We start from the raw sequence: 23146 nt of genomic DNA, 5'->3' as shown, positions 1-23146 counted from the left end.
ATTCTTACAGAATTTACCAAAAAAATGGATTCTATTCAAAATTAGGTCATTGGAGGCCAGATAACAATGCTGTCGTCGCTGGGCGGAGCTACAGCACGTGGGTCTTGCACACTAAACGGTGCACACGCTGGAACGGGAGCAGGAGCTGTGGCGGGAATGAGGCCCGTCCAGCTGTGCCCGAGCCTGCGGTGAGCCCGTCGGGAGAGCGCGAGCTGGTCTCTACCCTTCATCACTGAACGTCAACTCTGCCACAGACACTTACTATTCAGGACACAGCAAATCTCTCTAATCAATACTACCGAGTAACGGGGCCTCGGGGCCTCATCAGCGAACGCATCGCGAATGAGAAGTCGGGCATCTGCCAAAGGATGTGCAAGCTGCCTAATATTCGAGAAAAATGTTCCCGAAAGCAAGTGAACGCTCCATCCCGCCAGCTTTGGCAATGAAGGCGCTCCGGTGAGCACTAAATCCATCCTACGGTACCTCAACGTGCCACTGAAATGCTTCCACTGCATTATCGTTTCATTTCACTGCCTCCGATCTTGGAGAATGAAGTAGAAGAAGGAACCATCCGAAAAATGTTCTGTATATTTTACAAAATTGTAGTTAAAATGTGGTCCACTCTGGTACCAAAGCTCTCGGATGATCAAATCCCAACATGCTGAGAAATATGAAGTCACTTGACTTGAAACATTATTATTTATCATTATTATTATTTGCTTTGGTTTATAAAAAAATTCCAACCTAAATATGGCATTCAACTGCAGTAATGAACATTTCTCGTAACTGCCAAACATTTCTTCCCTTGTCATTAATTCTGACCTCTTTGTAAGGTTTAACTGTCATTTTTAGTTTTAATATTGAAGCAGACTCAAATCTAAAAACGATTACATATAATAATGAACTAAATATGCAATCAATTGTTAAATATGTAGGGCAAGTATTTTAGAAGAAGCAGGGCAGTCAACTGTCAAGTTCAATGGGGCCAGTTTAATGGGAGCCTAGGAGTAACGTGGACATGACACTGAAGAAGAGCCCACAAATCCTTGCAGGCTGGCCCCCATCCTGTTTCCCATGTTTCTTGAGCTTTACTTTATTCCTCGTGGAACCTTTCCTTATAATGCCCTATTTTTCATATCTCAAATTAGTTTTGTATTTCTAGATCAAAATGTTTCCTTGTAGCAAATTTTACACGCACTTAGCTATTCAAAATAGTAAGAGGTAGGAATAATTATCAAGTTCTTCCCTAGAATGAAATGCTGAAATTAATGTTTAAAACTGTGGGCTGTAATCTCTAATTACTAATGGAAGGTATCACTAGCGCAATGGAAAAAGATTTATTTCCAGTGTCACCAGGAATGCCACTTGTCGCGTCTGTTTTTACGTGACGAGACTGGCGTAAAAGCATCCAGAGGCGTGGGCCAGGCGTGCCCTGTGGAGCCCACCACGGACAGGGCGGGGCTCTCCGTCCCAGCACGTGGGCAGCTCGAAGGTACATGTAACACACAATTTCAAATCACGAGCGACTGAAATTGCAAGAAGGATAAACCTGTGTCAAGGAAGGGACACGGAAGAGACCAACTGCACTGGAGCTGAAAACATGTAAAGGACTGCGAGACCTCACGTTGTTACAGAAGAAGCGGAGACGTTGGGTCTAACAAAAAGGTAAATGTCACAGAAACCGAAACTCAGACCCAGACACATACACACACATGTACAGTTACCTTGCTGCGCTGGGATCCCGTGACCTTAGGAAGGGTGAGGACAGAAGCAAAATAGCAATAAACAACTGCTCGGAGACAGCTGTAGACCACACGCGGTTACACTTTCAGAACACGCCACTTGCCGCTCACAACCCACTCAGTCTCTTAGCAATAAAGATGGATATGAGAACAGAATACACACACGTAAGAAAGGATTATAGTGCCATAAAGGAAATTAACCTCGGCATTTCCCGCAGCCAGCCATCGTCCTAGGTCATTCACAAATCAGTTTGTTTCTGTACTTCTTACACGTGGACTTCCACGCAGCACAGATGCTCATGTCACCTGTTCCTGAAAGAGGCCCTGTGTCCCGTCCTCACCTACACCTCCTGGTGGGTCCACTGAACTAAAGACTCGCTGCTGGGTCCTAATGTCCTCCAGACTTCTAGCTCAGAGTCCAGACGAGGAAATCAACAGGAAAATTAAAAAGATCTAATCTACTTCCTTGCACTTAGCATGGTTTTGAAAATTCTAAAGACAAGCAAGCAAACAAACAAAAACAATAATAAGGAGACGGGTAGTTAACAACACCTACTTTTTCTCATAAAAAGCAAAGTATAGTCTAAGCAAAGGGGGACATACTAGTCAGATTTCCTTTCCTTCTGGCTGGTTAACGCTGAGCGGTATCTCGAAGGATGGGGATATTTAAGAGCTGAGAGGTTTGAGAAAATAACCGTAAGCGAGAAGGTGGTCCTAGGGACCCGCCCTCCTGCCTCATGCAAGCCAGCGGCGCTGTGAGCCCCATATGTGCAGGGATGAGTGACCGACTGTGCAGAAGGCGCAGGAGGCCAGACCTCTGACTTCAATTCCAAAAAAGGTCAAGCCACGGCTTCAGTTAAATACTCGAAGTCATGCTGCCCTGCAGTACGTATCCTCCTCGCGTGTCTGTTGGACATTTTAGATCGCGGCCTTGGCCGAGAGGAAGCCACCTCATCCCGGGGCCTCAGCAGCACTCATCCTGAACATATGGGTGCGTCTGACCGGTCAGCTGTTCTACGTTCCCTGGAGTGAGGGCAGCGCATGGGAGGACTCAGACTGTCCACCGGCTTCCGACATGCAGCTCCTTGACACAATAAGCGGCGATAAGCCATGAAGCACGAAACATAAATGTCAGTTATGAGCTATGAAACAATGCTTCCAGGTGGAAAAAGCCAAGTCTAGAAAGATCCATCTTACTTCAAAACTCTTCACCTCTTCTTCACTGTCATCGTCATCTTCATCATGACAACTCTGCAGCACAGAAGAAGGGAAAAAGGTCAACAGGATCAGAGTATGTCGAGGCACAAAATACAAAAGAATTTAGCACAGAGTACAAAATCATTTGCATTAATTTGTCATCAACATTGTTTGAATATATGTAATACAGGTACCATAACCTTACATGACATCATCAATGAGTTGATGCCCTAAAAGAACATTTTACTGTGCTTTTACAAAATTAAGATATCCATGAACAATTTCATACATTTCATGGAGGTGATTATGAGGCAAATATCATACTGCACATAGTGCCTATTCATGTGTTTGCCTGGTTCACCCAAAGTCCAAGCATCACGTCTCTCTGGGTGCTGCCGCCATCACCATGCGCTGGTGCAGATACCGCGCAGGAACCTGCAACAGCCACGCATTCAAACGAAGCGAGAGCCGTGCCCGTTAATTAAAGTCAGTCTTGTCATCGCTTTCTACGTTCATCTTTTATTGTATTGTGTCCAAAGGAGAAAAGTGAAAACGTAACTGCTAATACTTTCATTAAAAAATGATAAAACACTGTATTTTTTTGAGTTATTCTCTCAGAAATGAGGTGGGAGCTGTGCTAATCCATGCACCGTTTTAACTAATCCCCACGCTGGAGTTCCTTCGGAGGCGGAGTGGCGCGGTTGGCAACAGGCTTCAGGACGCAGACGCCTGGCTCCAGTCCTGCTGTCCCCAGCGTCCTGCTGTCCAGGGCTAGTTCCTTCACCTCTCTGGTCTAGTGTCCTCATGTTTAAGGTGGGATTCAGAAAAGAAGACCCACGTCTTCAGCAGATCACATGAATTAATATATGTAAACTGTTTGCCACTTAAGAGCAAGTGTCTGAAAAACAATAAGCTTTTCATAAATCTGAACGGCTATTATCATTGTGGTTTGGAATTGGGAGAATCATGTGACCAAGACCTCCGGCAGGAAGAAACCTACAGTTCTTCCAAGTGGATTATTCCAACCCTCCTAAGGATTTCTTATGGCTGATAAGCACTCGGTGTATCAGTGAAGCACGTGGAGGCACGTGGTTAAATTTAAGTCACAAATCAGAAAAATACTTTTAATTCCATGATTCACAGTCCGCTAAGTCTAGAACTGAAGTGGGAGTGGAGGGAAGGTACAAATGTAGTCCTTCCGTCCCTCAATGACAGCTTCTAAAAGGTCTGTTACATTCATTCATTCATTCATTCATTCATTCCTTCAACCATGTGCAAAAGCAAACAGATATGAATTTTACGGCTTAAAAGCATGTCATTGTAACTCATGACCGTGCTACATAACCTGCTCCTTCCGCACTAAACTCCCAGGTTTCTTGTCAATGTTTTAAATGTGTAAATGCTGTCTCCCCCTCAGACAGTGAACTCCAAGAAGGCAGGCTATGTGCCTTTCTTCCTCACTCACCATGTCATCTCCAATCCCTGGGTGCCCAGTGAATAGGTGTTGAATGAATGGAGGCATGGAAAGCTAGTGAGCTCCCCAGAAATCAGTGTTAAAGGGGGATGATACCGGTCAAGGAAGTCAGAACAGAGATTCATGGAACAAGTGGAAAGTTGAGTTGAATGCTCCTTAGGTTTCTAAGGTTTAACAGCATTTTATTTTAATCCCTTGTCAGATAAAAGTTATTTCCCTTTATTAAAATTACACTTTAAAATCAAGAGTGACGTTTATTTACCTTTGCCATAATATCTGCATAAGCCATGTATAAAAAATCTTCCTCCAGTTTGCTATGGAAAACAAGAAAAAAAACAATAACCATTGTTTTTAAGGCTAGTCATATGCAAAATTACCATCACTTATAAAATAACCCGTATTTTTCAACAAGTATACCTTTCTAAAATAAAATAAAATAAAAACTTAGGCAAAGTAATCATTTGAAAATATCACAGCGTCAGAGAGAAGGACCTCAGACCTACTGAACACAGTGCCCCGACCTCCTGGAAGAGACCCTGTTCTCACAAAATAAACCGTCTGTCGATTCGCACACAAACACAACGTCTTTCATTTTCCTGAAACTACAAAAGTTGAAACAAGCAAATTTAAAGGAGGCAGAGGCTTCTGGCAGCAGAAGTGAGATTTGATATTTGACAAAGACTCCAAATTGCCCTGGCCAATGTGGCTCAAGCAGTTACAGCATCAGCTTGTGCACTGAAAGGTCAGGGGTTCGAATCCTGGTCCAGGACATGTACCTGGATTGTAGGTTCGATTCCCAGCCCAAGTCAAGGCTCATGCAGGAGGCCACCAATCCAATCGATATATCTCTCTCACATCAGTTTCTCTCTCTCTCTCTCTCTCTTCTCTCTCTCTCTCGCTCTCTCTCTCTCTCTCCCCCTTCCCCCCTTCCCTCCCTTCCACTCTCTCTAAAAATAAATGGGAAAATGTCCTCAAGGATTAAAAAAAAGAGAGAGTTCCCAAATTACTATGCTATAAAATCATCATAATGCTACTTAAAAATTAAGAAGAGTTTAAATATGTTTATTACCCTCTTTTTAAGGAATATGGAAACCATTAACTGATGAAGGTTTCCATAAAAAAAAAAACCTCATGCTTACAAAATTACTTTAGAAGCTTTAAACTTCAGTCATCAGAAAAATTCACTTATGAGAAATACCTCAGTACCCGCCAAGGCCAGACAGAGAGCTGCTCTAAGCTCAGGGATGAGATGACCTTGTTAGTCAGGAACTAATAGGAGGAGAAGTCGTGAGAGGAGGGCGGCCGCCGTGGGAAGAGGGAGAGATGTAGTTACTCCGGCCACAGGACCGCTCAGGACTCCTGAGATGTCTCGCCAGGAGCCCGTCTATACAGGGCCTGTGAGGGGCGGGTGCTGGGCACATTTTGACTCTCAGGTCTCTGAGCGCATTTCTTATTTAACTCCACAGAGGTCTGTCCTGTGTGGCTTTGGTCAATTTTAGTCAAGAAAAGTGGAGGATGCCCTTAAAACAGACGCGAAGAAACTTCCCTTTGAGATGCTGGTGTACCCACCCCCTACAGGTTCCTGCGCAATGGAACCACAATCGACCCGGGACAGTTCATCACTATTGGTCTCCGTATGGTTTTGGTCCTAACATTTGCTTTAAGCTCTTCTTATTATTATTTATAAAGGCTGCTTGTGATAAAGAGAAAAAGTCATTTTGTAAGAAGATTCAGCATCAACTAAATCAGCTAATGACAAAGTTGTTAAGAAAAACTAGAGTTGATATTAAAGCTTGAAACTGACAGCTGTGTGCCAGACCGGTCCTAACTTTGCACGGGTCTCTCTCCCCACGAGCCCAGGTCAGACGGAGTGTGAAGACAGGAAGAGACTCTGGACACGGCTCTTCCTTCATCCTCTCCTGTCTCACACGAACCCGGCCAGCCATACCATTTCTCCGTTAAGGCCGTTCGGCTGAACAGAAGGATCAGCTGATGCAGAGGATCAACTCTCTTAGTGCCTTCGTCTTCCTCTGGAGGTTCTGCTCCAGGTTTCTACAAAAGTAAATGCATAAATTCACACTGCAATGAGGCGCTCAATCAAACCCAGGAGCAGTGTGAGGATTGGAACAGTGAGTACAAGGAAAGCCCTTCTCCGCTGTGGCAGTGTGAGTGTGTGTGTGTGTGTGCATGAGTGTGCATAAGTGTGCGGGAGTGTATGCACACAAGTATGTGAGCATGTGGGTAAGCATGTGTGCCTAAGTATATATGTGAGTGTGCATGACTATAAGTTGTATACATGTGAGTGTGTGAATACGTGTATGTCAGTTATTTTTCCCCACTTTCATTTACTCTTAAGACTTAAAAAATAAGTTTGTACAATTGGATAGGTCTATTACCATGAGGAAAATTATTAGGCATTTTTACTGACTGTAAAATTAATTAACCCTGACTTTTTGTTGAGCGACAATGAATTTTATACCTTCATTTACTTACTTACACTTGTGTTTTCTCTGTACATACATGATGCTTTTTTCCCCTGGCTTTAAGGTTTTAGTGTTGCAGGAGCTGGGTAAATTTCTACAATGTAGCCAATATTCTATGGTTGTTTTAATTATAAAGACAATTTGAATTCAAGTAAAATATCTGAGGGTAATTGGGATTTAGCTTTTATGAACTGAATTGGTTTATCCACTATATTCCCTGATCACTATGACAAAGAAGTGACTCAGATGAGAGGGCATGAAGCTGGGAACCTTTAGCCTCTAACTAGTCTGCAAAATCAGAGGCAGCACGCTTGCAACTCGTCCTGAGAAGCTGGCCTTGGTCAGATCTTAGACAGGCCCCCGGCCTTGGACGATGGACACAGCTCCCGAGGGCCTCTCCCCATGTGCTGGGGCTCAGAACCCCCTCGCCTTCGACGGCATCCACGTGACTCGACCCTGCTTGTGCCCACTCTGTCCTTCTCAGCTCGGCGTATTTGTTTAAAACCACCTACTTTTGCCCTGGCTGGTGTGGCTCAGTGGATAAGAGCGTCGGCTTGTAGTCTGAAGGGTCCCAGGTTTGATTCTGGGCAAGGGCACATGCCCGGGTTGCGGGCTCGATCCCCAGTGTGGGGCGTGCAGGAGGCAGCTGATCAATGATTCTCTCTCATCACTGATATTTCTATTTCTCTCTCCCTTCCTCTCAGAAATCGATACAAATATATGAGGAAAAAAACCCACCTACTTTTCATTTGCTTTTGTTCACCTTCAACTTATTTTTGGTAACTTCTTTATGGTTCCGATTTATAGCTTTATCCTGGTTCTGAGGTTTTAAAGGCGCCTTGAAGATGAATTTAAAAGAATAACAAAATACTCCCCCTCAAAGTGGTTAATAAGAAACTTGCATAATTGACCTTAACCTCTGACTTCTCCCCTAAACACTGAATGCATTAACAATTGAGAGTCAAGTTTCCTGAGACCTATACCCTGTGGCGAGGTTTCCTCTCCAGTGCTGCACGGGGGCTGCTCACACGTGGGGCCCAGAGCCCTTTCATTGCACACGCCCGTTAGAGACATACCGCTAAGTCTTCTATCAGTTTGTCCTCAAAGTAATGCTCTTCCGTTTCAATCCAGGACTTCTCATAGCCCTGAAGGAAAAGATTGACGGCCCGATGCCTGAAAGAGAAGCACAATTTCTAACGCAGTGCTGGAGGCGCCAGCTCGGGGTCTGCGGCCCGAGCCTGGCAGGAGGCGGGAAGCCGGGGCGCCAGGAGGGGCGGAGGGACGGGGCGAGCACAGTTCAGAGGAAACGGGTGACACAGAGACGGGCCACAGGGAGGAACCACAGAGGGACGTTCCACTGGACTCAACGGTGACACCGTGGTTGGGTCAGAGAATTTCGGAGCAGCGCCCGGTTGTATACGCAGTGTGACAAGGAAGGTGTGATGTCCCTTATAGCATTAACTCATTCATTCACCCACTCACTTACTGACTGCCAGATTCTAGGTGCTGAGGGGATAAAATTGGACAAAAGTCTACAGAATCCAATTTGAATCAGAGAGACAAGCAGCCAGCACTGAAGGGGGTGCTCCAGGCAGCGGTGGCCATGGAGCCCCGGAAGGAGGAGGAAGCGCTCAGCCTGCACAGAGGGGCGTGGTCGGATGTGACTGCGCGGGTCCTGTTTCCTGTCACCGTGGGATGTGGATGAAGCCCTCGCACCAACTTCAGAGAGGCAAAGAGCCGTGTCTTAGGGTAAGAGGCTGCGGAGGAACCTGGGCACCGAGTGACTGGATGCGCCCCGTCCCTTTTCTGCTAACAAGAGGGCCTGCCCGTCTCTAAGAGAAGGTGAGGAGCAGTCAGACGGGTCTACTTCACTCCCATGAGTACGTTCCATATCAGCTCTTTCCCCCAAAGAATCATAATCACCGTGGCAAGGTCACTTCTAAACTCTGTGTCCCTCAGCCCCTTCGACAATCTGAACAAGTCTGAGGCAGATCTCATGGTTCAGGGAGAAATCTACAACGAAGTCAGGTAAGAAACCTGACCACTATCTTAGCCTCACATTAGGTCAAGGCCGTCTCACTCTACCCACCTCACCGCCTCCGTAAGGAGGTCACTTAATACATGCATTGCAGACCCCAGTCTTCTGAGGGAACCCAACAAAGCAAGTCAAGGTCAATGATTAGACACAAGAGCCAATACATCTCTTGTGTTCTCTTGCACTATCGTACTCATATTAAGGTAGATGGTAGACCCCATCACTTATTAGGGAAAATCAATTTTGTTCTGCTATAAACGTGAGTCCCGGCTGGGTAGCTTAGTTGGTTAGAGTGCTGTCCCGTACACCAAAATGGATGCAGGTTCGATTCCCAGTCAGGGCACATACCCGGGAAATGGATTTGACCCCTAGTTGGGGCGCCTACAGGAGGTGATGGATGTTTCTCTCACACACATCAATGTTTCTCTCTCTCTCTCTCTCTCTCTCTCACCACCTTCCTCTCTCTCTCAAACAAACAAACATACCCTTGGTGAGGGTTAAGAATCAACAGCCACCAGGGAAGAGCTCTGACCTGGGCAGGTTGTAGAGAGGGGCCATGCGGAAGCAGGCCACCACCGCCCGCTTCCGCTGCTTGGAGAGCAGCTTGTGCCACACGGCCTTCTTCGACCGCTGAGGGTGCTCCACCTGCGGGAAGACAGACGGCCGTGAGTCCACGCGAGCCTCCAGCTCGGAGGGACAGCCATGCCTTTTAGCGAAATGTATGGAAAAGCCCACGTCCTAAATGTGAAATAGTCTGAAATGTTATATATATTTTTTATCAGCAAAAATAAAGTATTTTCCCAATAGTGTGTACGTTAGAAGCTATGTCATCTCTAAAATCCAAGAAATATAAAACCATTCTCTAAACTATCAGTTTGTATCCTTTCAGAATTTGGTTGTGGTTCTAAAACGTATTTTCTGGCTACACAAAAAATTAACCCACTTTTACTCATGGATCCACTTTCACTAATTCATCATAAGCACTACAGCAGTGAGCAGAGGCAGTCAAGGGAAATTCTAATGAAAAGCCTATTGTCCATCAATGTAACAGGATGGAAAGGAGATGACCCGGCTTCAGGAACACATTACTAGGAGTAACTGAAAAGGTTTAATTTTGCAAAAATGTTAAAATATATATTTTGTTAGCTAGGGACAAATGAGAATTTGAAAGCTGTAGTAAATGATGCAAGTGAGTTATTTATTTAGCTAACGGTGTTTGGAACTCTGAGAAAAAGAGATTAATCGTAAGTATTAGAGAGAAAAGTCCCAACATGTAATTGTAAATTAATCAGTAATCTCTAGGCAAGTGAACACTGTACTTCCCATACTGTAACATCTCCAACGCATACATGTAGATTTCTGGAAGAAATAAAAATGTTATGTTAGCTAAAAAAAAATAATAATAATAAAGCTAAGTTTACCATCCTTTGCAGTAAACTGTCAAAAGATGAAGGTGCTAATGCTTGGAGAAAACGTTAAGGATGTCTGGGCGACAGTGGTTTAGAAATGTTAACAAAGCAACTTCTGTAATTGAGCTTGTTTCTGGGATCCTCCTGCCTCTAGAGCAGTGGTTCTCAACCTTTTTAATGCCGCGACCCTTTAATACAGTTCCTCATGCTGTGGTGACCCCCAACCATAACATTATTTTCGTTGCTACTTCATAACTGTAATTTTCGCAACCCACAGGTTGAGAACCGCTGCTGTAGAGCCTAAGACCATTGGAAAACCCAGATATTTACATTACGATTCATAACAGTAGCAACATTACAGTTATGAAGTAGCAACGAAAATAATATTATGGCTGGGGGTCACCACAACATGAGGAACTGTATTAAAGGGCCGCGGCATTAGGAAGGTTGAGAACCACTGCTCTAGAGGATCAATGAACACCTTCTTACGACTCACTTCCATTTTCTTCTCAAGGACCTTGTGAAGGGAGACAAAACACTGCTGAGATCCAACCCTGCCCGTGAAAACAGAATCCAGGGCAAGGTTGTTCAACTAGACCCAACACATTTCCATGTAAAATTCCATTCTGAGATCCAAGACTGTACACGGAGCTTCCGATGAGACCACGGCGATGGGTGACAGTCAACTAATGCGATGAAAGGCCCAGGCGCTGCAGAGCCAGTGAACGTGGCAGGAGAGGCCTCCACCCTCAGCCAGCTTCCCATGTGGCACAGCATTTCTTACACAGTGAAGACCTTAAACAGCGAGTTTCCCCATAAATCCAGGAATTACGGATCGGTAGGATCTGTGATCCAAAGACAGAACCACACCTGCCCCTGCTGACGAGCTGGCTGGAGTCTGAGCATTAGGAAATTCGGGGAGACAGCTCCCCCTCACGAGGGAAATTACGAGACGTACAATAGAAAGCTCACATTCGCAAAGGTCACTGGTACTGAGATAAACAAGATAAACACCATTCTTGCACTGAGTTCAGCAAACTCGGTCACGAGTTAACATTAGAATGCAGGGATCAAGGCATGAATTCTCCACTCAGGTTCCTCCCACGTTTTCCTCTCCCTTCATAACTGACGATTTCTTTTTACTCCTATCCATAACGTGTGAATAACCCTTGACCTTAACTAAAATCTCACTCCCTTACCTTTTCCTAGGTAACTCCTATTCTCACTTAAACATTCATATAGGGATCACCCACTCGATTAAGCCTGGGACCTTTTATTCCCTCTCAGCACATTGTGTATCCCAGCACAGCTCTCTCATCACACATTTATCACTGATGTGTCCACATCCTCTAGCAGAGCTTGAGCACCTGGAGTAGAGGGACCGTGTTCAGTCCGGTGCCTGCTGAATGCAAAGCTGCCATGAGGCAGTGCCCTAAAATGGGTGGAGCCCTAACCCTAACTTTAGTGTGGCCCTTCCCGGATATGGGGCTGTTTCCCAGAAATGGGGGTGGTGCCCTCGAATGAGGTGGTGCCCTCAAGAAATGTTCACGGAATGAATGAATGGCTGCTCAGTGGAATCAATCTTACTGCTTCACAAATGTCATGTTCATTATGATTGGATATATTTATGAAAATATCTGAATATAAGGCAATGACAGATTTCAATAAGATTCATTTGTTGTATCTAAAATTCATTCATGTACAGGTAAGTACATGAAAACTAGAAAGAATTAAAAACTTATGGTAGTGTAATGATGCCAGAAATGGTCCTCCAGCAGCCATTTAATTAGCATTCAACAATCTACTTAAATATATGCATTCTGGAAATACAACTCTGACTTTATATAGCATTACCTCAAATCTTGTCATCTGCTGATGGATGACAACTTGTATTTATTTAATGTTTCATGGAAATATTATGGAAATAGGGACGTGTTAAATTTCCTCTATTCTATTCTATCACATTACATTACATTACTCATATTATGGTGTCACAGAATGTAAAAGCACGTCAGTAGCCATATGGTGTGAGTACCTAGCTTCATCTCATCGTAGTGATGAAGCCTAAGGCAGTGGTGTTATTTAACTGGCAGGACAGGGACAGGAGAGCATCAGATAACATAAAGCAAGAATGAAAAAAAAATGTTTATTAATGTGATACTAGTATGTTCTGCAGAACATATAGATCAGGCATCCTCAAACTACAGCCCACGGGCCACATGCGGGTGTTTTTGCTGTTTTGTTTTTTTACTTCAAAATAAGATATGTGCAGTGTGCATAGGAATTTGTTCATAGTTTTTTTTAAACTATAGTCCGGCCCTCCAACGGTCTGAGGGACAGTGAACTGGCCCCCTGTTTAAAAAGTTTGAGGACCCCTGATTTAGATGACAGAACTCCTGGGTGGCAGGGCATTTTACTAGTTTATGTGCCTGTCAGGCAGGCGCTGTCATGAGGCCCAATGGCTGATGCCACTCACTGTGGGTTCTCTCCGTGGTATTTTGAATAAAATAATAAAATAAAGGTGTTCATCTCCCCGAATTCGTTGTCTATATATAGCTACAAAAATTATAAGCTTAGAACTTGTGCACATTAGATGCTAAGGACTCCTGAGTCCTATGTTCTTCATGGTGAGTGCGCTGAGCATAGGACTGTTTGGCCGTGGCTAACAGCCTGACACACAGCCTCGTTACCATCGACGGGGTGGGCGAACCAGACCGAATGAGCACGCAGTCTGACCTGCTCCAGATGGAAGAGCACGCTCGCTATGTCCAGGACCCTCTCCACCGTCTTCTCGGGATCGGCACTGTCCTCAGGCCGGTTCGGCAGGTCTTTGTAAAGAGCCATCTGCCATCTAATAGCAGGATCCTCCAGCTGCGGGACAGAGAGGAAAGCTCAGGAAACATCAGGTTACGATGTAAAAAGGGGGACGCACTGCTGAAGAGGGGTCTGCAGTCATGCACTGAGCATAGCACAGTGTCTGAACACACGCAAAGACCAAGACCCAGGGGGACCTGTACTCAGAAGTCTACCATCTCGTGCGAAGACAAACATGAAACACGTGTTTGCAGCTGTGATGAGGGCTACTGCAAAGAAACGTAAGGCGCCAGGAGGCTTAACCTAACCTGCTGGTGGTTGGAAAGGTTTCCCTGAACAAGTGAAGTTTCTGATGATCGACTTTAAAAATACATTGGTTATTTTGGGGGTCTTTAATACCAAAGGACTTCAAGTAGGATAATGACTGGTTAAAATAATATACACTGAGTGGCCAGATTATTATGATCTCTGAACACATAATAATCTGGCCACTCAGTGTATATCCTATATAATAAAAGGCTAATATCCAAATTGTCCCCTCAACCAGCAGGCAGGCCAGCTAACGGCCCATGTCCCCTCCCCCTGGCCAGGCTGGCTGGACCCCAAATACGCACAAATTCATGCACCGGGCCTCTAATATATATACTGAGTGGCCCGATTATTATGCGTTCAGAGATCATCATAATCTGGCCACTCAGTGTATTTTCACTATCTTAACACATTGTAGCGGATCACAAGAATTCTCGCTTCCTATTACACAGTGTTTTACAAAGTATCATACTTTAAAAAGACATTAGCTTGTAAGAACATGTAATAAATAACTTCAAAATGCAATGGGTATTTAATTTTAAAGCGTGCCTTTAACATTTATGTAAACGTTTTTTGTACTCATTCAATAGACACTTATCTGGCCACTGGGTAAAACTAGCAATAAAACTACTGGTCTGCAATGCATTAATTGCTAATGTAACATTACTCTGAGTACTATTCTAAAGAGAGAATAACCAATGTATAGATACGAAATGTGCTTTAGAACAAATCTGGCTTACCTTGCCTTGTAAATGAATATTACTGCGGATTATATCTCGGACTTCATCCTCAGTGTCTTTCTGTCAAGAAATAAATGTTACCTAGAAGTCTTGGGAAGTGTCACCTGCTGTAAGTAGATGGAAATCACGCACACCTCTTTGAAAGCAGTGTGTGTCTGCACAGTATTTTTACAGGCTTTGGCTGCGTGCCACAGATCGGGGGCTTTGTCGACTACTTTGTCGCTGCTGCTGTGACTAGAAACCACAGCCGTGTGACCTCCACAGTAAGGGCATCGAGACGTGATGAGCTCGGTTTCCAGGTCACAGCAAGAAGGGAAGAATCATGCTCCCTGGCGCTCACACAGACATGAGTCTCTCCCCGCAATGTGCACAGAGTAACTGAGCACGTGACACGGGCGCCATGCAGTGCCTGCAGCCCACCCTCAGGGCACTCATCAGACCAGAGCCACTCGCCAGCCTCGCTCATTTGCTCAACTCCAGACACACTCAGGGAGCTTCAGGGTCGCCAGGGCAGGAGCGAGGCCTCCAATTTACACAGATAGAGAGCAGTCAGCTCATGTAGACTTTCGAAAAACTGCATCCTCATAAGCATAGTCATGAGGATGGAAAACGAGCCATAAAGAAATCTTAAGAACGTAAATCTCAATGCTTGCAAAGAGCTGCAGGTTTAAAAGTCAACACCGCACATCACCATGGCTGCTCCTAACACTGAAAAATCACCCTTCATCAAAAATCTTCTATAGGAGTTCAGATGAAATCCATTTTTTTCACTACCTGGGACTTATTTGTGTCTTTTCCATGCGGCTCCTGAATGTGCCCTGAAGTTGATTAACATAATTTAGAAATAAAAACAGCCCCCCCACACACAAAAAATAGACAGTCATTGAATCTGAGTTCTGGGGCCTGTGCAGAAACCACTTGATAAAGCGCTCAATGCAGATGAGCAGTGGAGAGAGACCTGGAGGAAGGCCTGCGAACCCCCGAGCCGGGGGTGGGACGCCGCAGCCCCGCGAGAGGGAACTCACCATACTCAGCCGGTTCTTGGCCAGAGCAATGAGCTCCTGGTCTCCGGGGGCACAGATGTTCAGGCCGATGGGCAGCAGCCGCCGCAGCGCGGCCACGATGAGGGAGGTCTGCACGGAGTAGCGGTCTCCTTTCCGCCTCATCTTCTTCCTCTCCTGGTCGGAAACAGCGGCCTGCAGACGGATGGGTGCTGGGGTCAGGCGCTGCTCCGCTCCGGACCTGGCCCTATCGGGGCTCCACTTCCTCTTTCTCTGCTGGTCGCTATGTTTTAAAATCCTACTGAGAATGTTTTTTCTTTTTTCTTCTAACTTTAAGTCCTGTTCTTGATTCCCAAGTCATTACAATTCACTGGTGTACATTTCTTTGTAATTTTAGAAGGAAAATGCACATTGTAATTCTAGAGAAGCTATAGATATATGAAAACTCCATGGTAATTTTAGATATTGTATGTTTTAGAATTTTCAATACATAAGAAGAAAATTTAAGAATAAATGGTGTATTTTTGTCTTGATAAATGCCTGCTTTGCAATACACACACACACTCAGTATCCATAAAACTATGACAAAGTGCGTTCCCTGTGTGGCCTGCAGACTTGTCTGCCCAGGGCCCCCCATCCAGGGAAATGGACGTGGTACACTGACCGGTGTCCCGTAAATATCTGAGATGACCCCTGGGTGACCTGTCACACCTGAGGACAGCCGTGCCACCTCAGGTCTCTCCTGCTTTTGCTGAAGGTTATGCTCGAGCCATAGGGTCACCTCAATGTCAGAGTCTGATTTTCATGGGTCAGTGAGTGTTCCATTTCCGTTAAGAGGTATGTCCTAATGTCAAAATTAAAATAACTGTCCCTTAGCCTCGTCTTTGTGCAGGTCAAATTTCTTTGTAGCAATAAATCAAACATTGAGGATATTTTCATAGGAGAAAAACATAATAAATGGAAGGCCAGCTACTGTCCATGGTTTTAGGCAACCAGGGGGTTTTGGAATGTACCCCCCAGAGTAGGGGGCTGTACATGAAAGTGACTAGTCTTTGTATATTATACTGACTGGCAATTTTGCTTGTGTGTGTGTTTGCGTCTGTGTGTTGCTCTGTGTGTGTATTAAGCGTATCTTTTTATCTGACCCTTGGACATCCTGGGCCTTGCTGACCCCTGACTGCCCTTCCAGGGCTAGTCAGTTCCTAGAGATAGGAAATTACTCGCATGCAAGCACATCTTTCATATATAAACCAGCCAATCCAGAGTCCAGATTCCTCAATCACCTCCTCAACCTGGGCGCAATCTATCTGCCCTAATCACCCGGGCCAGGTCCAGACACCCAGGGTCTGCCCCTCGGCCCCGAGCCCTGGAATGATTCACACTAGGTTCACACCCCTCCCCCGTCTCACCCTGCTCCTTCCTGCAGAAGCCCCAGTGAAGGTTCTTACCCACGCTTTCCCCTCACCCCCTCTGCTCCTGACCGATCCTGGGCTCCCCCCACCCCCTCTATGCGGTGCCTTGTGTGTCTAGGGACCTTGAGTCACAACTTCTTCCTCCCTGACAGTCAGTTCTGTCTGCGTGTCATACCATCCGTGAGTACATCAGTCCTGGGTCCCCTCAACACTGTGTGTGTGTGTGTGTGTGTTTGTGTGCGTGTGTGTGTGTGTGTGCGTGCTCAGTAAACAACATTACCAAATCTATCAAAGTCCACTTATAAACCTTCAAAAAATAAAAAATAAACCAACCAACGAAAGCTGCATGGGGACACTCTCTCGCCGCGACACGGCACGGAAATACCTTTGACATCTTGGACTTGGTGTCAGAGATGAGGAAGGACATGTTGTTGATTTCGTTCTGGACCACGAAGTTCTGCTCCTCTCTTTTGAAATTCTGGGAAGTCACAAAGGCAGTTCCAGTCACAACCACATAAATAAGAAGTCCATGTGATCAGAAGTTCGTAGGAAGAGAAATGTTAATTTGATATGTAAGACTCATCAAGAAAGGGAACACGTGTGTGTTGCATACAATGAAGGCGCCTGCCCAGGGGCAACAGCATTGCACATAACACGGAAGTCTCAAAGGTCGGTAAACTAAGGTTCGGAGGATTTAAGTAACACGGACACACGGCTTCTGCAGGTGGAATGACTACTCAGACCTGGTTTAGCCGGGAAAGCAGGTGCGTCTCCGGACAAACACAGGGCACGGCAACGGGATGGAGCTTTCCGCCCAGTCAGACGTTTCATCTGCTTTTCCCAGTTCCATAACATTCCTTCACTCACTTTTAATTCAGGGGCACAGACTCACTGGCAACGTGAAGTATTTGAGCATTCTCCCTCCTCACCAGGTAAGTGACCCCCAGGAGACCAGTTTGAGAAACACTAAGGGGTTGGGAAATTGGCTCAATGTTTGAAAGCCCTTAGCGTCCTGCAAACAGCAAGCCCCGCCATGTCGCCTACTCACGTGGGACTTGGACCAGAAGATGAACACCTCGGCCACCATGCGGAACAGGTCCTCGGCTTCCGGGCTGGGTTCCTTGAGCCACTTCGCCCTGGGTCACAAAACCAATGAAGTGTCTCCTCAGTTACAACTTCAAATGTCAATCTGAAACCAAGGCACTTAGGGCTGCTGGCTTCCCACCGAGCACAGGTGGCTACGTGGACAGGGGTAACATTTTCAACAGCTGAGACATCGGAGCTGTCCAACTGCTAGCTTTCACCTGCTCCAGAATGCCCTTTCTGACTGCAAAGGTATCTAGAAACTTCTGATTATGAACAAGCTCATGGCTAAGAGGTTAGTGAATGAAGCCATTTGTCCGGGACATGGGAACGCAGCAAGGTCAAGGTGCCATTAGAGAGATCAATCGCGTTGAGCATTCTACCTGTTGTAGTCCACGAATCGGATGAGGAGAGGGTAGAAGGCATAGAGGTCCCTGGCCAGCGTGGTGAACTCGTCCAGGATGAGCAGCTCGGCCTCGGACATGTCCCCTCTGGCCTCGGCTTTCAGATGGTCTTCCTCCGCCACCACCATGGCTGCCTTCTTCTTCAGTTTCTCCATTAATGGCAAGAAATGGGTTTTCAGGAGCTGAGGCTTTACTTTATTTATAATCGGCTGGGAAAACACTGTGAAGACAGATGTCAGCGCTGTGCTCCGCATGCAGGTCAGGACCCCAGGACAGACTGTCATTACAACAGCGGCTCCCCGAGAGCCCTCCCCAGCACAGCTGCCCCGAGTCAGCCGTGGCCTCAGGGTCTAGTCCCAAACTGACTAGGAATTGAATTTGATGTGCTTCCTTGTGTTTTTTTTTTTAAAAAAAGATTGACAGCTAATTTAGAATAAAAATTAAGACGTTCACTCACTTTGCAAATCAACTCTTTTCACACAAAAAATAAAATTCCCCAAATGGAAAAGGTCCCCGTGCCTTAGAGTAGCTGCACACTGTTCCGCAGTGTATGAGCGAAGGTACCGCTCCCTCCCCTATCGCCCCCACCCTGTCCTGGGAAGAGGGGGATTACATACAACACTCACTGCTCATTTACTTAAGAATAGTTGTGGTTGTCAGCAACCATTCTAAACGTGATTAGGACATTTTTAAAAGGAATTTTTCCCCTAAAGGTAACACACATACATTGCAGAAACGTATAAGAGAGAAATATTAAAATCAACCATAATAATCCTACCTAATTAGTAAGCCATTCATGCATTTCTCTGGGGTTTTTATAAATAAGTAACTTCACAAATATATACTTGTATGGATTTCTGAATTCAATTTTCAAGTCCTCTTCTTTTCATCCTCCTTGCTATTGTGGGCCTTTCCAAGTCCTGAAACACTGCTGACACCTTACTGTTAAGATGGCCTGTATTTTGCTATATGCTGTGCCCACCTAGGAACCACACGCTAGCGTTGGGCGTTCACGTTGCTTCCACGTTGTTCCACATACGCAGGGCAAAGGCACGTAACTGCAGTGCGAACATGTGAGGCATCCCTGGGCATCCTCCCCCGTCCTGGGGGACAGACTGCTGAGGGGCCGATTCAAACCCCAGTTTCATCTTTGTCTGCAGAGTCATTAGCTTTTACTGCTGTGTTTACTCGTTGATCGGAGAGAGGTTGTCAGAAGGAAAATGTTTCCTTCCTTAAAAGCACATGGCAAGTCACTCACTTTCTGTCTGATGCTACCTACTTTCTAAAGAACAGCATGACGGCAATGATAATACTGTTTAGCACAGGAGAAATAGTAATAAAGACGGAGATAGAAAAAGTCTAGTTTCTGTACTTCAAACCTTTCTGGAAGTAAAACCTGAAGCGGTCGCTCCTCCCCCACGCTCACCTGCCAGCCTCTTCATCCAGGCGCCCTCGTCAATGCCCAGGTTGTTGTAGATGATCTTCAGGATGTTGCCCAGCAGGGTGTTCATGTGCTCCGAGTTCAGAGCCGTGCAGCACAGCCCGGCCCTCTCGGGGTTGCTCTCCGGCCCCTGCTCCCACCACCGGGACATGTAGCTGCACAGCATGGGCAGGATGACTTCCATCACGTGCGGCATCTGCGTGTAGCGGATCCCAGACTCGGCCAGCTCCACAATCTCTTCCATCAGCTTCTCCAAAGAGGGGATATTTGGACAAACATCTTCCACGTTGGCTGGCAGATTGAGAGCTAGAGGAACACACCCAAGAAGAGATGGTGGTCACTGAGGTCACGGACATAAACAGCCATGCCCTCTGGGTTTCGAGGCTCAGCATGCCCACACGCCTCCACTGGGCCCTTCTCCCTCCTCACAGCAGCCGTGTCCACCTCTCTCTCTTCTCCCCACGCTCCTACCCTATCCTCCCCCAACTCAATTCAAATCCTAGTAGATAATTCTAGGAGGTTCTCAGAGGCCAGTCCTTGAAATCATCGGGAAGCTTTCTCCACTGGGACAGTGAAAGAAATGGGGGTATGTATCTACCCAGATTTTCCCAAACGGAAAGTGACGTGATGGTGGCTGCATGTCTCAGCTGCTGCCCATGCAGCTGCGTTCGTTACCTGCTCTCTCCCGCGAGGAGCTAGTATTGTAGATGGAGCAGCTGTTGTGTTTGTTGAGATGAGTTTCCAGAAACGCCACCGGGAAGGCACCAGCAAAGGCCGCCAGACACTCGCCCACCGCAGATCGCTGCCTGGAGGGGAAATGCTTGTGATTTTTATTTCTCCCAAGTACAAAACTGAAGGTGTATTAAAACTGGCAGTTTAACCTGAGGGATAATAACAGTGCTGCTAATTCTATTAACCCTCAAGTATAATTTCTATGTTATAAATAATCACATGCTTTCAATAACAAAGTTCCTGCCATTAAAAAAGAAAGCCAAGTTATCTTTTAGCTTACACACGTTAAGTCCTGGCTGGTGTGGCTCGGAGGCTGGAGGGCCAGTCCACACACCAAGGGGTCATGGGTTTGATTCCAAGTTGGGGACACAGGCCTGGGTTGTGGGTTCACTACCTGCCCCTGGTCAGAGCTTGTGCGGGAGGCAACCAGTCAATGTTTCTCTCTCTCCCCCTCCCCCCCGCTCCTTCCCTCCTTTCCACTCTCTCTGAAAAGCAATGGAAAAAAATCCTTGGGTGAGGATTAAAAAAAAAAAAAGGATGCAGAATGGCAAAATTTCAGGCACATAATGTGGGTTAAATGTTTTAAAATAATGAGAAATAATTTATTTAAGAATAGGATAAAATGTTTTATGTATGACTTCAAAGTCAGCAATGTATTCCTTTATATCTGATTAGTCTATCATTAATAATTCTTGTCACTTACTTATTTAAATTTTTTATTCAAGTAGTAATTCTCAGAACAACTCTGATCATTTGTGTTGGTATTCTGGAAATAGCCATTTTTCTTTTAGATGACTTGTACCAAAATTACTATATTTTTATTAGCACTTAAGTTACTTTTTCATTTTTAAAAAACATATTTTACTCATATTCAAAATTTTAGTTTTCTATTCTTCCAGGTCATTTTATCATATGCAAACTGCACTAGCAGATTCACAAACACTCGAGTTAAAGCTTTATGTTAAACATGGCCTTTACTGAGATTGCTTTACTTCCCCCCATAACTCTTGTATTATATTGTAAGGATAGGAAAAAGTCTTCTTCTTCGCTGTGGTCTTCCGAGATTTATGAGAAGCACCTGGTAATTAAACTCCCAGATTGTTGGCTCCTCTGTTCAAACTGTGGGACAAGATAAGCTACTCTCAACGCTACATTCTTGCATCCCCTCCTCCCTGCTGTTTTCACAACTCAGAGATAATTTGCAGGAAGGCATCTCTAGTTAGTAGAAAGTTCCCTTCCCACCTCACCTTAAAAAAAAAAAAAAGCCTCTTTTAAACTCTTCATAACTTTTGCCCTAAGCATGTTATAGGCTTGGGAAAGTACTAATAAGATAGTTCCCTGGGACATCTGTCGGACGGTCTCTTGGAAAGCAAACACATCGTAACTCTTTAAGAAGCCCTGGAACCTGCTCAACATCAACACAACCCTGACCCCTTCCTTCCCTGATGCCTGGCAACAGCCACAGCTGGAAGAGCAGGCCACCCCTTTGTTCCCTGCCCCGTATCGACTAGCAATACACCGGCCCTTTCCTCTACTGGGAAGTAAATGCAACTTCCTCTCTGCATCTCTCCTTTTAGTTGTGAATTCTTTCACAGCCTGAGTCACCAGCCAAACCCTAACATAAATCAAACTTACCTTAAAGATTGTGAAACTGCTCCCAAGGAATCCATAAAATGAACCTGGTTCTTTAATTTCTAACTAAGGAAAAAGTTATAGAGGGAAGACTTTTTCTAACACTTGAAGTAGTTATAATACTTGAAACAGCTATTGAGACAAAGTTAAATTTAAAACTTTACCTTTCCACATAAATACTCTTGCTCGTTCCCAGAGCATATAAGCTCGTCAGAATTCTATAACAGGACACCTGTACATCTTCCACTAGGGAAAAAGAGAACCGCACATGAAAAAAACACTTGTTATTTACACATTGTCTAAGAAAGCTTCGCTAAAACCAAAATTCCATATTAAAGGCATGCTGATATTTTAACGTTTGAAAGAAACAACATAAGAACAAACAATATGTAAAAGGAAACATGAAAAGGTTTTCTCAAACAAAATTCTTTTCTTTCAGGAGCTTAAAGCATTCTAAAGAAGCACTGTGATTACTCAGAACACGATCAGGAACAATTTCTTTATAGTTTTTCTCTAGGTACCGTATTTTCCGGCATATAAGACGACTTTTTAATCCAGAAAAATCTTCTCAAAAGTCGGGGGTCTTATACGCCGGAAAATATGGTATATGAATAAAAGATTACTTCAAGAATGAAAGTAACACAAGAGTAACTTGGAGGTCAGGTAGGTGTTTTACTCCTGCTCCCGAGGTATATGAAGGTGGCACCTTTTATTTTAGGTCTCAATGAACCAACATGAGAATGGTAGAGGATCGAGTGTGCTAGTTATTTCTGACACAGCCTGGCAGGTAGTGTATAAGTCAGTCACCTTGGTGGTTTCTGCAGCTACAGAATCAAACAAAACCTGGTAGGTGATCTATGACCCAAGAAGATGTCTATTGGCAAGGAAATCTAAGAACCTTGAATTTCTAATTCTAACTCAGCTCTGTTTCCTGCAGGAAACACGACATCAATGGAGAAACCACCTTGTCCTCCAGACGGTTTCCATGGCCACGCTGCACTGCAAGCAGTGCTCCTGCTGCTTCCAGAAACCTCGCAGCCAGTGTCCTTGTTGTCACCCAGCTCTGCAGTGGGTTTTGTGCAGAGCTGCACGCCCCTGGGACCTACACACGGAGTCTCAGCAGCTGGGGCTGAGACTGCATGGCAAGGACCCGCCCCTTCTCCCGTGTTCATGTCAGCACAAGGGCAGGATGCTGGGGCAGGCCATGCGTCATTTTTTCCCACATAACCTTGGGCATT

At 45.3% G+C, this 23146-nt stretch overlaps 1 protein-coding gene across 1 annotated transcript in view; it reads right to left on the bottom strand.

The window, feature by feature from the left end:
* The window catches only part of RYR2 (ryanodine receptor 2), a 198038-nt gene that overhangs the window by 30710 nt on the left and 144182 nt on the right, over nucleotides 1–23146 (bottom strand). Inside the window, exons 67-81 of the mRNA XM_054713161.1 lie at nucleotides 22073–22154; nucleotides 20220–20350; nucleotides 19530–19850; nucleotides 18083–18323; nucleotides 17665–17752; nucleotides 17002–17094; nucleotides 15229–15399; nucleotides 14204–14263; nucleotides 13077–13211; nucleotides 9464–9576; nucleotides 7973–8069; nucleotides 6362–6465; nucleotides 4676–4727; nucleotides 2940–2993; nucleotides 1725–1748 (exon numbers count right to left, since the gene is read on the bottom strand). Of these exons, the coding sequence (XP_054569136.1) occupies nucleotides 1725–1748; nucleotides 2940–2993; nucleotides 4676–4727; nucleotides 6362–6465; nucleotides 7973–8069; nucleotides 9464–9576; nucleotides 13077–13211; nucleotides 14204–14263; nucleotides 15229–15399; nucleotides 17002–17094; nucleotides 17665–17752; nucleotides 18083–18323; nucleotides 19530–19850; nucleotides 20220–20350; nucleotides 22073–22154 (1766 nt within the window). The remainder of the gene's footprint in view (nucleotides 1–1724; nucleotides 1749–2939; nucleotides 2994–4675; nucleotides 4728–6361; nucleotides 6466–7972; nucleotides 8070–9463; nucleotides 9577–13076; nucleotides 13212–14203; nucleotides 14264–15228; nucleotides 15400–17001; nucleotides 17095–17664; nucleotides 17753–18082; nucleotides 18324–19529; nucleotides 19851–20219; nucleotides 20351–22072; nucleotides 22155–23146) is intronic.

Source organism: Eptesicus fuscus, chromosome 24 (assembly GCF_027574615.1).
Source record: "Eptesicus fuscus isolate TK198812 chromosome 24, DD_ASM_mEF_20220401, whole genome shotgun sequence".
Taxonomy (NCBI): domain Eukaryota; kingdom Metazoa; phylum Chordata; class Mammalia; order Chiroptera; family Vespertilionidae; genus Eptesicus; species Eptesicus fuscus.
The sequence above is the reverse complement of the archived record's forward strand: the minus strand, read 5'-3'. Positions and strand labels throughout refer to the sequence as shown.